The sequence below is a fragment of the Glycine max genome, chromosome 3, assembly GCF_000004515.6.
Source record: "Glycine max cultivar Williams 82 chromosome 3, Glycine_max_v4.0, whole genome shotgun sequence".
In the NCBI taxonomy this organism is placed as follows: domain Eukaryota; kingdom Viridiplantae; phylum Streptophyta; class Magnoliopsida; order Fabales; family Fabaceae; genus Glycine; species Glycine max.
Window position 1 is genome coordinate 26,725,682 of NC_016090.4, and position 15,096 is coordinate 26,740,777.

The window sequence follows — 15,096 nt, forward strand, 5'->3', positions numbered from 1 at the left end:
AAAATTCTAAATTAGTCTCATGACTTTCAGTTGTAAAGATATCTTGCTTTAAAAAAAAATGAATATGAGAAGTTGCTTTCTTAGTTGGATATTACTAGAGTTTTATATTTGACAGAAATAATTTTTGATCAAAATTTATTTATTTTTATCAAATTCTGAATTAGTTTAAAAAAATTGTGAAAAGGAAAAATAAGAAAAAAAAACATTGCGTAAGATGTAATAATGGATAAGTTTTTGAAAATATAGTAATAATATCCAAAAGCAAAGAAAAAGAAAAAGAAAGAAAAACGGTAAGTAGATCTCGAACCTTCCTAACCCTCGATTCTCGAAACTACTCACCCTGATACGCTTGCCGTGGAACTCTCTGGAACCCCTCACCGCTGCTTCTCCTTTTAAACCCTATTCGCTACTTCACAACACATCTCTCTGAACTGAATTAAACTACATAGAAAAATAAAACCAAACCTTTCTTCCTACTACTCCCATTCCCACATTTCGACAACATGGACGAGGACTTCGACATGCCGACGGCGGAGGCAATGGGCGAGGACTTCGACTTCGCCGGCGCCACCGGCGGCGACCTCGACGGCAGCAGCAGCAACCCCATCTTGAAGGTCGGCGAGGAGAAGGAGATTGGAAAAGAGGGTTTGAAGAAGAAACTACTTAAAGAAGGTGAAGGATGGGACACTCCTGAAGTTGGTGACGAAGTTCAAGGTACTTAATAATATATGTTGCATTTTCTTATCTGTCCCTCTTACCGGAATTGTTCTTTGGAATTAAATGTAAATGAAAAAAAATGAAAATTTCAAAATAGAGCAGAACAAAACAAAATAAGAAACTAGAGCTAATGACCCACCTAGGAGAGTTGCATGTGTCAATTGTCATACACTGTAACACAGTCTTTTTTTACCAGTGATAGTAAAGACACTGTTTGTTTACTTTGAATTGAAATTTACCATTGACAATCGCAGAAGTGATAGTGAAATTCATTGAATATCGAAATTCCCGATAGATTTCATTCATGCAATTTAAAGTGATTAGTTAAAGGCTTAATTATGTTTTGTCTTTCAGATTAGATGGTGCTCTGTTTTCTTTAGTTCTCCTAATGGAAATATGCATTTTTTTAGTTTCTCAACTTTGAAAAATGCTCTTTTTAGTAGCGACTAAAACACAAAAAAAATTATTTAAGTGGAGGGCCAAAAAAACATTTTTTTTCTAATTTAAGTGATTAAAAATTGCAAAATTTTATTTTGGAAAATAAACGGCCCACTAATTTGAGTCATATTTACAAGAGTGCTGCTAATTGCTAGCATCTCAACCTATGTCACATACATAAAAATGGAAATGTATAATGTAAAAGAAATGAAAATGTAACTAATGAAAATTGGGTCTGATGGCACTCTTTTGCAGAGCTTATTCTAATCTCCCGTTTGGTTTTGTCTTGCTTTAAATTTTTAATGATTTATTTAATCTTTAATTTTCTTTTCAGTTCACTATACTGGGACGTTGCTTGATGGCACTAAGTTTGATTCCAGCAGAGATAGGGGAACTCCTTTCAGTTTCACGCTTGGACAAGGTGAGTGCCTTTTTTATTTTTACTTTTTTGAGAATTGTGGGTGTTGTGATTGACTGTTGTTACTTGGAATAGTGTGAGTGTTTGGTAGGTTATGAAGTGGATTTGACTATTAGCAGTTCAATTTGTGTGAAGTGTTTAAATGAGGTTGTGCGTGTGGTGGTCAATTCGTGAGATTATTGTTCTTTGAATAATCATGATTTTGAACGTCTTTTTTATCGGCTGAATTCATGATTTGGGCGTATTAATGAAGAGCTGAATGAATCTCTACATGTTTGTTTATTCCTTATTTTGTTGAACAAGGTGTAATGTTGATTGAAAATTTGGAATGTACTATGTTTTGATGTAAGTGGCGCCTTGGAAATGCAGGGCAAGTTATTAAAGGATGGGATCAAGGTATTATAACGATGAAGAAAGGTGAAAATTCCCTTTTCACCATCCCGGCTGAGCTAGCTTATGGTGAAACTGGTTCTCCTCCAACAATTCCCCCTAATGCAACTCTTCAATTTGATGTGGAGCTGTTGTCTTGGACTAGTGTGAAAGACATATGTAAGGATGGAGGTTTATTTAAGAAGATACTTACCAAGGGGGAGAAATGGGAGAACCCAAAGGATCCTGATGAAGTTTTAGGTATACACATTTGTTAAATATTTCATTTTCAGTCAGATTATTGTATTATCTACCTTAGTCTTAACTATTAAATGCGCTCTTGGTGTTGCAGTCAAGTATGAAGCATGCCTTGAAGATGGAACTCTTGTGGCAAAATCTGATGGAGTGGAGTTCACAGTCAATGATGGTCACTGCCTACTAATTTTGTTGCTCTCTTCATATTAATTTTCTTTTATTGTGTGATCTTACATTAATGTTTACTGTATTACAGGTTATTTTTGTCCTGCTTTGTCAAAGGCTGTTAAAACCATGAAGAAGGGAGAGAAAGTGCTTCTGACAGTGAAGCCACAATGTAAGTATTGTACAGATTTGGTACCCATCACCTATGTTTTTTTTTTAAAAAACATGCATATGACTAGTAATCTTAATATTATGTTCATTTACAAATTTTTATGTGTTCTTTTGTTTGTTTGTAGATGGATTTGGTGAGAAGGGTAAGCCAGCACATGATGAAGAAGGTGCAGTTCCACCAAATGCAACATTGCAGATTACTCTTGAGTTAGTTTCTTGGAAGACTGTCTCAGAAGTAACGGAGGACAAGAAGATCATTAAGAAGATCCTCAAGGAAGGGGAAGGATATGAGCGTCCAAATGAGGGAGCCATTGTGAAATGTAAATGCTAGTTAATACTTATTAATGTGAATGATGACCTTTTCTCTTTCTTTTTTTTATGGATTTAGGACATGGTTTCTGATGTCATCTTACATTTTTTTTGCATTCTTGTAGTGAAAGTAATTGGTAAGCTGCAAGATGGTACTTTGTTTTTGAAAAAGGGCCATGACGATGAAGGAGAGCTGTTTGAATTCAAAACTGATGAGGGTAACTTGAACTGTCTCAATGTTTCTTCCCATTTCCCACTAATTTACTTTTAAGCTAACTAATGTGAGTGCCTGATGGATTGAGCAGAGCAAGTAATTGATGGGCTTGACAGAGCTGTGTTGACTATGAAGAAGGGTGAGATAGCATTGTTGATTATAGGACCTGAATATGCTTTTGGTTCATCAGAGTCTCAGCTGGAACTTGCAGTGGTTCCACCTAACTCCACAGTATATTACGAGGTTGAGCTAGTATCATTTGAGAAGGTAAGTAATAACCGGGCAATGAATTGTGATTCTGCATTGATTTCATGTTTCAATTTTGGTGAAAGAATTTTTTTATTGGAAAGAAATGCTAGCCATCATGCAGTTATAATTAAATTAAACTCACTTGGTTAAGAGATTGATGAAGAAACAAAAGCATTATAAAATGTGCTCTCTTTCTTTTTGCTTACAAGTTCCAATTTTATGTGCTTCTTTACTGCTGTGCCTGTTTTTATTCTTATACATTAATTGCATCCCGTTGCTTGTATTTTAACTGAATCATCACCCGGCCCAATCAATTTTAGTTTCAAAAGATCATTGAATTTCTCTATCCAAAAATTAATTAATAATTTTTGCCTCTTTTAGGAGAAGGAATCCTGGGACATGGACACGCCAGAGAAGATTGAAGCTGCTGGTAAGAAGAAAGAAGAAGGAAATGCATTATTTAAAGCTGGTAAATATGCAAGAGCTTCTAAAAGATACGAGAAGGTAATAAAAACTAACTTAAATATTTATTCATTCTCTTCTATTTCAATGCATTCCTGAGACATTTTTGTTACCAAAATCTTATCACAGGCTGTAAAGTTCATAGAGTACGATACTGCCTTTAGCGAAGAGGAGAAGAAGAGCTCCAAAGCCTTGAAGGTTGCCTGTAATCTAAACAATGCAGCATGCAAGTTGAAATTAAAAGATTATAAACAAGCAGAGAAATTGTGCACAAAGGTATGGCTGCTGTATCCTATCAGATGGTAATAGAAAAAATCACTTTACGTGCTTAGCAAAAACTGATTCTTAATTTTTTGACAAGCAGGTACTGGACCTTGAGAGTACTAATGTGAAGGCTCTCTATAGAAGGGCCCAGGCATATATCCAGTTGGCTGATTTAGACTTGGCCGAATTTGATATTAAGAAAGCGCTTGAGATTGACCCTAACAACAGGTGGATTATATCTAGAAGGATTTATTATTAGTTGATATAAAAATCTTTATATTGATAACCGACTTACTTTTGTTGGATTTTATAGAAGGTGGTAGTTTCTTTATCTGGTTTAAATCTTTTAGATTATTATTTATTCGCATTTTTTATGATTTATCTTTTTTATGTAGTGATTTTTGTCACCAATATGTTTGCTTTTGATGTATAAACAGGGATGTCAAGCTTGAGTACAAGACTTTGAAGGAAAAGATGAAGGAGTACAACAAAAAAGAGGCAAAATTTTATGGAAATATGTTCAACAAACTGCACAAGCTAGATTCTCTTGACAGTAATGTGAGTATTCCGTCTCTATAGTTGCTCTTAAGTATACATACATACACTCTAGTATTCCATTTCAAGTCTACGTACGCATTGGTAATTTTTGAATTAGAAAATCTCTCCAAGCTATCTGGTTGTTCATAACCAGAAACCAATGCGAAATAGTCTAATTTTGATATCAATAACATGAATATTCCCCATTTGAAAAACGAAGAAGTTTAAAATTTTCTCATGTCTAACGATGTATGTAATTTTAGTTGACATAGTATTGTTAGTGCTACAAATGTTCTATTTGTGAGAAAAAATTAACATGTATACAATATTTTGAATAATTACTCCATATATTTCTTGTTTTGTTGTTTACAAATTTTTGAATGATGCTTATATTCACAACTGTTATTGTATAAGTTTTACATATATTTAGTTACATGAGTAATTTACTGGTATTTAAAATTATTTAAAAGAAGGAAGGATATGAAAATAATTTGATTTTATCAAGGGGTAATAAATTTCATTCTATAAATTAACCTCAGGTTATGTTAGGAAAATTTATTTTCGCATTCAAAAGAATTGATGATTCCTAGTTCAGTGGAATGAAACAAGTAGAACACCATTACTTGTATAAAACGTAAATGCGCTTTCTTTTCTTATAACAATCATAGCTAACTAGTAGTTTTCCTGTTTCTAAAAATTAGACGTTTTGGTTATATATCGTTTTACTATTCTGTATTTAATTTTATTAGCTGAGTTGGGGCTAGTGCATGTTTGAATTTATCGAATGTAATATATTATGTGCCTAGTCGTAACAGAATTCTGTTAACATATTAACTTAAGGAATTATACAAGAGTTGTTACATTCTTCAAGGTTGAGTTTAGTGGAATAAGGTTTTCCGTTTGAATTTTGTTTGTACTGTGTTTTTAATAGATACATCGTTTAACATGCAGAAACCAGCGTCGAAGGATGCCCAACCGATGAATATCGACAGCAAGGCATAAACATCATGGAAATTCAGCTAATTTCGAGGGTCTGTTATTTATTATTATTTGTGGACATTTGGAATTATGATGGATTATTCAATGTGTATGGAGATAATTTTTCTTTCCCTATTGCAAAGAACGTGGAAATCTTGACGAAATTAAATACTTTTTGTGTGGCGAACTCTATTATTTCGACATATTGCTACAACAAAATAGATGATTTTTCGTTTAAAATCCATTGAACTTTAAGTGACTTGGAAACCAGTATCAGAATGGGAATTGTTGAGCCACAAAGGGAGAATTCTAACGTTCCCATTAAGATGTTGATCAAGCTTCTTTTTTTTGTCTCCCCCACCTGCTTCCGTGGTTCTTATTCTAGTAGGAAAAAGGTTAGAATTTGGGGTATACGATCCATTGAACCAGGACGTATTCATAGTTAAAATAATGTTCACGGCAACATTAGTCAATAAAGTTGATTACAGTTTATTTGACTATACATGGTTAAGTTAAATATAGCAGGTTATAGTTAAATGTAACATGTTATTTGACTATTCATAGTTAAATAATGTTCACGGCAACATTAGTCAGTAAAGTTGATTAAATATAACAGGATATATGAACCAGGACGTTGGAATTGCCATTATGAATTAAAATATATCAGGTATATACGATCCACTGAACCATTGAATAATGTTCATGGCAACATTAGTTATAACAGGTTATTTGACTATTCATAATTAATTAATGCACTCACTTTCTTCCCAAACCATTGAGGGATTTTTTTTTTCCTGCACTCAGTGTTTTTTATTTTTATTTCAATAGTAGCAAGAGGGAAAAATAAAAAAAGTATCCTTACATATAATCACATGAGGATTATGAATTACCAATCCAAAAGTTGGTTAAAATATAACAGGTTATTTGACTATTTATAGTTAAATAATGCACTCACTTTCTTCCAAAACCATTGAGGGATTTTTTTTTCCTGCACTCAAGTGGTTTTTTTTATTTCAATATATAAAGTAGTAAGAGGAAAAAATAAAAAAAGTATCCTTACATATAGTTACATATGTATTATTTATTATCAATTCGTAAGTCTTAGCGCACATATATATATAATTAATTCAGTTAATAAATCAATTATGTTAAAAAATAATTAATGTTGTTATATATAATACTAAATTTTTTAATGCATATTTAATATACAAATAAGTTTATATAATAGATTTTATAACAATTAATTTTAATATAATAATGTAAAAAGTTTAATAATTTTGATCTAATGATATTTTTTACAAGCTATACAAAGAAAAAAAAAAAGAAACAAAGAAGTAAAAAAAGATAAAGTTGTAATTTTTTAAAATATGTTGAGTGTAAAAGAAATTTGAATAGTGTCGAAAAAATAATCCAACCATTGATTACTAGTGGTTGAGCCAACAATACTATTATTCAACTTACAAAAACATTGTACATACCAGCTTAACAGTAAAAAAGGATAAATTGGACACTCCTTGTGTTACTTCTCATCTAAAAAGAAAAAATATAAGTATGATAAGTAATATGATATAATGAGAAATAACAAATAGAAAAAAAATGAAAAATGTTGATTAAGATGTTCAATTATCATTACTAAAAAGAAAATACAAGTAAATAGTCATGCCAAGATTTGAATCACCCAAGATCATTGGACAAATAATGGAAATTAATGTAAGGACTAAGGAGGAGGATACATATATATTCATAGTCCAAATATATACCACTTTTTTTCCAAACCATTATACTAGTGAACGAATTAACAATACTATTAGTTTTTTAAAAAATACTTTGGCTTAATTGTACTTTTTATTTCATTTTTTTTTTAATTTTGACAAATTGTATCCTCAATTTTTTCATTTGATGCATTTTACCCCTAATTTTAAGAATCTTAAGATTTTTATCATTTATCATTTTATTACTGACATAATTGTGCTTTTTACTCTTAACTTATTATTTTTTGCAAATTTTACCCTAGTTTTTAATTTTTTTGGAAAATTTTACTTTTATCTTTTTTTGACAAATTTTACCTCTAAAGGAATAGATAAATGATAAAAGATAAAATTCACATATTTCTTAAAAATCAGAATAAAATGCATCAAATTAAAAGTAAAAAATAAATGATGTGTTTAATTTGCATTTTCATTTTCTGTTTTTATTTTCTGAAAACTGTTTTCATTTTCAAAAGATTAAAATTCTGAAAAAATGTTTGGTTTGACTTCTTGTTTTCGAGAAATAAAAACACTGAAAATTTATGATATATTATCTTCGTGTTTTTTTATATATTTTTAGATTTACTTAAAATTATATTTGTTGTCACCATGTTTTCATTTTACCTAAAATGAGGTTCCCGTCTTCAATTGAAAACGAGATTTTATTATTTTCATCTTATGATTATTTTCTGTTTTCATTTTTAATGAAAAATGTTTTCAAAAATCCAACCAAACACATTTTCAGTATCATTTTTTATTTTTAGTGAAAATGAAAACAGAAAACAACCAAACCAAACACCCCCAAAATTTCCCAAAAAATAAAAAGTAAAGAATACAATAAGCCAAACATTTTTATAGAAAACGTACTCGTAGCATTCTGATTTTATAAAAAGTCAATACTCATTACATAATTAGAGGAGCAGACATCGAAATGCGTAGAATGCAACAAAAATAATGTTGGTCTTCAACTAACATAGCCTTGTATTTGTTCTTTTCTGGCTAGACAGAATGCTCTAAAGTCAATTTATCATTTATGGCATGGTTTACTTTGAACAGCGCAATAGCTCTAAGTTGGTGCATCTGATCAATCTAGTTTCTGCATTCTATTTTAAAACTTTATTAGACATCATTTGTTTCTTCTCTTTTTCAGCGTTGTGTTGTGTAGTTACCAATGAGAACTACATTCGTTTCATTGCTTTCTTTCTTTCTCTGCTACCACTGGATATATCTTAGTATCCATTTTTCTGTCACCACTGGCAAATGTCTCGAGAATCAACAATTGGTGTTGCTTCAACTAAAGAACAACCTCACATTCAAGCCTGAAAAAAATTCCAACAAACTGAAGATGTGGAATCAAAGGAATATTGATTGCTATAATTGAAATGGTGTAACTTGTGACCATGAAGGACATGTCATTGACCTTAATCTGAAGGGAGAATTCATCACTGGTGGATTTGATGATTCAAGTGCTATTTTCAGTCTTCAACATCTTCAAACCTTGAGAGCAAGTAACACAAGCTTCTCTGGACCATTTCCACACTCTATAGGTAACATGAGGTACTCATCTAAATTAGATTCTTTTTGTTGTCAATTTAATGGAACACTTTCCAATTCACTGTCAAACCTCTCAGAACTCAGTTACCTGGACTTGTCGTATAACAACTTCACAGGTCAAATGGTGCAATTCCCACTTACATCATTATCTGATTCGGGCCAATTAATTCACTTAGATCGTTCTCATAATGATTTAAATGGTGCAATTCCTTCATCACTTTTTGCACTCCCACTCCTGCAAAGTGGAAATGTACATGAATATGAATATGGAAGGCTAGCTGGTAGAACCGATTGGAACTTTATTAGTGTCGAACTAGGATTTATTTTTGGCCTTGGACTTGTTTATTTTCCATTGTTGTTATGGGAGCGATGGAGGATATGGTATTGGCAACTTACACACAAAATTCTTTGCTCCATCTTTCCTCAGATTTATCTTGAATATGTAACACGAAGGGGAAAAACATACATAATTTTAAGGTGGCAACATTAGTGTTAACTGTGAGTGTGTGAATAAGTGATGTCATGATGTAATCTTCCTTCTTCGTGTTTCCTTTTCCAAATTTCAATAGTTTTTTGGGTTTTATGTCTTAATAGAAACCACAAAATAAGTTTGTAAGGCATGTGTACTGGAACTATGAATTACAGATCACAATTTTTGTTGCGCCCATAATATTATATATGGTTGCAGAGCTGCTTGCAATAGTAATTTCCCACAATTGTAGTGTGAATTTAAATCACATGAATTATCGCAATTCATTTACAATGGAGTCCCAATAAAACAAATATTTGGCAACGACAAAAGCTAAACACAATTTTATATCACTTTTTTGTCAGAAATATAAAGATTCAAACTCAAATCTTTTGTTGCAAGTGTCAATGACTAAATGGGTGTGATCATGTGGAACGTTGGAGTGAGTGCAATAGGCATCTAATGGTGACCATGATGAAGACTTCTACTTCTACAGTGGTAGACATCGATAGGTCTTTCATTGTGGGAATTTTTTTTAACCATTAATTTATTAATATTTAAATGAAGGGGTTAAATTATTGTTTTTTTTTTCTGTGTTTCCCAACATGTCCCTAACTCATTTTCCTCACTCCAAATTGTGTAGTTCCTGTCAGCCGTCGCGGTGAGATACCAATGAACAACAACCCCTCCATTGCCATGGTTATTATAGTGACAACTTTCATTTAGATTTATTTTTCTCTTCCTCCCTCTCGGATTTTCTTTTTTTCAGATCTAAACTCTTTTCTCTTTTCTAAATCTGAGATAGCTTCTTAGACACAAGACCCACATATTCGACCACGCTACATTCCTCCTCCAAGCCACGCTCCTCCGTACCGACGCCGTTAAGCTCTCAAACTCAGGCACGAAAGGATATAAAGCCTTGATGATTAAACCAAGATCAGAACCATTTCAATCATGAATCATGGCAAAAAAAAAGAAAGAAAACCAATAACCAGAAAAATTTGCACCACCTTCGATATATAAGAGACTCTTTTTTCTTATTCAATGAAGCCCATAAAGAAGACCCTTTGAGCCTTTAAGAAATCAGTGCACAAAACACTATCAAATTAACTCACCACCACATGGCAAAATGATCATCAGGAAACTATGAAAAAAAATACCAAAAAGTTAAAACATGAAAAACAAAAAATAAAAGTACAAAGAGAGAATTAAAGATAAAATTGAGAAGAATCAAATTTGAAATCTTGAAAAGAGATCCAATAATATTCCAATTGGATGAAAGTTAGCGTCAAGGGTTGTTGGATGTGGATTTTTCGGAAGCTGCGGTAGCAAACGACAATGAATCTGGATTTTCTGGCTCATAGGATTGAGATTTCAAATTCAGAAGGTGGAGGGGAAAGCACCGGTCAGTGGGCTGTGAGGAAGGTGGGGAAGGAAGGGCAACTTAGGAAAAAGGAGAAAAAAAGAAAATAATTGACCTTTGATTAAAAAATCATCATATCCAACGGTTAAAAAAGTTTCTCAAAATGGGAGACCTATTAATGTTTCCCACGGTGGAATTCGTTGCAAATGATATGAATCCTGTTAAAATATGTTTTTAGTCTACAAAAAAATTTCGTCTAGTTTTCATCCCTACAAAATTCTAATGAGTTAGGTTTAGATGACTATGAACCTAGGTTACTATGGTGTCTAATGTTTGTCTACTAAAAAGTGGACACGTATATCTCCATGTTTTCTTCCTTTCTCTTCTCCTTTACTTGTTCTTCATTGGTTCAGGCTCCTTCGTCTGATCTTCACTCATTCTTCTCCCACCCTCTCTTCCCTTGATCTTGTCTCACCTCGGCTTCCACTAGCTCACAGCGGTGGCACTATCGCCTTTGATGTCATAACCATCGTTTCTATCGCTTAGAATGATCCTTCTACTACCTTCACTCCCTCTGACTCTCTTTGTGCATGCTTCTTGTGCTATGTTCTAAACCTCCTCTCTGAACATCCACCTCCAACATCACCACTACCAACCAGATCTGCCTCGTAAACCATCATCTTTGTCCAAATCCAGACCCAAATTCGCCAAATCAGGTTCCAATTACAAGCCCCTATTTCTGGGTGTTTGGCCATGGATAATGATTTTGTTGGTTCAATTATTCTTTTTGATTCAGGTGATCTCACTTTGATGAATTATGATGACTTCATGTGAATAAAATTTTTTAACTTCGATTACAAAATTGGCAAAATTTCTCTCTTTTTGTTTTGGAATATCCTACCATTACAGTTTGGATTTCTTTCTCTGCCTCTAATTTTTTCTATTTGGTATTTGTTGTTTTCAATTTTTTTGGTCTTGTTGATCGTCCTTTTTCATATGAGGTTCATGATTTTGCTGTGTATGAAAGAAGGGTTTACAACATATGTTGCACCAACTTTCCAATTCCATTACATTTCAGCTTTGCTAAAGTATGAAAGAAAGGTTTAAAAGAGTGTCCAGAAAGATTCATTCTTGCATTCTTTATTTAATTTTTTTTGTAATTTGTAGTATTTTTTAATTGTCAAAAATTATATTTTGATTTTTTTATGTATTTTGTGATGATTTTAACCTCAGAAATTATATTTTGAAATTTAAATTAATAAAAAATTATCACGTAAGTTCATAGTCTTTCAAACCCTACTATAGGTCAAAAAATAGTGCATTATAATTTTTCAGGGACAAAAAATAAATGAAAATTTTTACAGAGACAAAAAATGAACTTTACCAATTTTATAAGAACAAAAAATATATTTTAACCTTAATACAAGTTTGTAAGGATCACCTACTAGAGTCATAACTTAATAGTTAAAGGAATTTTTATTAAAAGATTTAAAAAGACCACAATTTATTCATACGAAAAGGGTGAAAAATTATCTAATATTTTATCTAATAAAAAACATGCAGCATTGTAATAAGACCTTAATTTCTAAAATAAGAAAACATTTTGATATATTTTGAATAAGCATCTTGGTGAGAATAATAAATATATTTATCTAATAAAAAGCACATGCAACATTATAAAAACAAGATGGAATTGAATTGAGTTTCTTTAAAACTTTTTTGCAAATTAAACCTTAAAAAAACACTATATCGTATTATAAAATGAGTTTATACTTGTGGTTGATATTAAGTGGAACAAACGATAGATTCAAAAACTCGATTATATATATATATATACCTTCAATGTTGATAGAAATCACAATTCAAGGTTATACAAATAGATAAAGCAAGAGACATAACACAGATTTTATATTATTTTGTCTCTACCATTGAAACTACGACAATTCTAAACAAATTCACCAAATTTCAATATCACATATACAAAGTACAAGTATTCTTTTACAAGCCACTTCTAGCTCGTCCCTATCTAGTAGTTTTATACTAGCCTCTCAGGCTAAAAACCCAAATAATCTTTTATACAAACCCTCTCCAAGCTTCAACAAATTAAATATATTTGTTTGATGTAAGGGGTGCATCGACTTTTGCTAACATCTTACATACAACCATAAGCTTAAGCCCACAAGTCACTTTTTGTACACGACAACTTGTTTTGACATGCCTTTTGATGGAGTAGGTAGCTTTTTTCGTTGATGATGTGATCCTGCCTAGGAGCGGATCGCTTGATACAGGCTACAAAGATTTGGATGACGCCACTTCCAAAGAGGGAAGAGAAGTCAGGGTAGACGCCACAATGATTACCTTGATAAGTCTGAGATTGGTTCAACAAGAAACCCATAGAGAAGCTCTCACCAAATTTTATGAAAATGCCAATACTTATAGTGTATCTGAACAAAAAGATAAAATAGACATGGGTCTTCTAAACAGTTTGGGCCAAAATTACAATAAATAAAAATTATTAATAAAAATATAACATATTTGGTATGGGCCTTCAAATTAATCTGGGACTTCAACAACAATTAATAGTCTTGATAGTGTCTCTGCCTCTGGGCCTTCATTCTTCTCCACTTGGACCTTTAGCCTGTATTTGGCCAGTTTTAGGATTCTCATTAGTTGACTTTTTCCTCTTTCTTGCTCTTTGATAGGTCCTAAGAAGAATAAAAGAACATTCTCTTCATAAAAGATCAAAGCATCAAAGCATTAAACATGATCATAAATGCAATAACTGTACATATGTTGAGCTATCATCTGTTAGACAAACGTAAAACACAACAAAGTTTCCGTCTGATGTGTGATAAGACACAATCTTCAAAACTTAATATTTGTTTGCATTAACAAAAACATTTGAGGGACTTGATTCATCTTATCACTTAACAAGTGCTAAATCTAAAATTTATTATCATGTTAAAATTTTAAATCATTTCACTTTGAATGAAAAATCTTTTAAAAAAGTTAAAAATTTATGATAGTCAAAACTAATTAATTTTTTTGAAGGATTAAAAATAAACTTAACTATATTTATAAGATCTAAAAATGTATTTAATCTTTTTATCAAAATGGGAAAAATATTTTGAAAGAAAATAGAATAAAACACCTTTTGAGTACTAGAAAGTTTATAGCTTTGTCACATAAGTCTAAGTCTTTGAAAGTGCAATATGTGAATCACTTTAGTCCAAAATTCAAAAAGTAGTCTAACTTAAGTAATAATATTAACATATGTTTATGGACCAAAGTGACCATAAGTGGTTAAGTTTAGTAACTTATTTCACATCCTAGAGACTTAGTTTGAATTTTTTAAATATAAAGTGTTACAAAAACACTCAATATGCTACTCTACATGAGAAACAAAAATGAGGGAAAAATATAGGTTTAATAGGGTTTATGATGTGATAGGAAGAAAGAGATAGGAAAAAAATTAGAAGTATTGGTAGGGTATTTGTAGAAGCAAGCTTCATGATGATGAATCAAGTTGATTCAAGTAGTTTTGATGATAACAAAGATGATGACAAAAAGCCCAAGAGAATGATTTCAAGATTGATTCAACAAGTTCAAGATCAAGATTAATTTCAAGTTTCATGATAAGAAATCAAGAAGTTTGATTTCAAGATTCAAGAGAAGATGAATTCAAGATTCAAGAGAATAAATCAAGAAGACTTCACAAGGGAAGTATTGAAAAAAATTTTCAAAAAACAAACATAGCACAGTTTTGTTTTTCAAAACGGTTTTTCTCAAAATTTTCTAAGTTACTAGAGTTTTTACTCTCTGGTAATCGATTACCAATTACCTGTAATCGATTACCAGTGGCAAAGTTTGATTTCAAAAGCTTTTAACTGAATTTGCAATGTTCCAATTGATTTTTAAATGGTGTAATCGATTACAATATATTGGTAATCGATTACCAGTGTATCTGAACGTTGAAATTCAAAATCAATTGTGAAGAGTCACATCTTTTCATAAAATGCTTTGTGTAATCGATTACATGGTTTTGGTAATCAATTACCAGTGACAAGTTTTGAATAAAAAGTCAAGAGATGTAACTTTCCAATGGTTTTCAGGTTTTTCTCAAGGTTATAACTCTTCCAATGGTTTTCTTGACCAGACATGAAGAGTCTATAAAAGCAAGACCTTGACTTGCATTTAAGAACTTTTTACAACTTTTACAACTTTGAACTCTTTGAACATCTTTTGACTTCTTCTTCTTCTTCCTTTGCCAAAAGCTTTCTAAGTTTTCTGGTTTCCAAACCTTGTTCTTCACAGAAAACAAAAGTGTGCTATATCTTTTCATTCTCTTCTCCTTTGCCAAAAAGAATTCGACAAGGACTAACCGCCTGAATTCTTTTTGTGTCTCTCTTCTCCCTT

The 15,096-nt window shown here is 31.7% G+C and overlaps 1 protein-coding gene across 1 annotated transcript; it reads left to right on the forward strand.

Moving 5' to 3' along the window:
• The first annotated feature begins 250 nt into the window (after positions 1-250).
• Positions 251-5,733, forward strand: LOC100794411 (peptidyl-prolyl cis-trans isomerase FKBP62). Its single transcript, XM_003520942.5, has 13 exons — positions 251-714; positions 1,490-1,576; positions 1,943-2,203; positions 2,295-2,369; positions 2,454-2,534; positions 2,659-2,853; positions 2,968-3,060; positions 3,148-3,323; positions 3,687-3,809; positions 3,897-4,043; positions 4,132-4,259; positions 4,469-4,589; positions 5,520-5,733. The coding sequence occupies exons 1-13, from the start codon at positions 504-506 to the stop codon at positions 5,568-5,570; spliced, it is 1,749 nt and encodes a 582-aa protein (XP_003520990.2). The 5' UTR covers positions 251-503; the 3' UTR covers positions 5,571-5,733.
• Positions 5,734-15,096: the final 9,363 nt, after the last annotated feature.

Excerpts from the sequence above, each read along its gene's own strand:
- LOC100794411 (XM_003520942.5), top strand. The coding sequence starts at position 504 with ATGGACGAGGACTTCGACATGCCGACGGCGGAGGCAATGGGCGAGGAC. Across the intron at positions 2,370-2,453 it reads GGAGTTCACAGTCAATGATG|GTTATTTTTGTCCTGCTTTG; the intron begins GTCACTGCCTAC and ends ACTGTATTACAG. Across the intron at positions 2,854-2,967 it reads TGAGGGAGCCATTGTGAAAT|TGAAAGTAATTGGTAAGCTG; the intron begins GTAAATGCTAGT and ends GCATTCTTGTAG.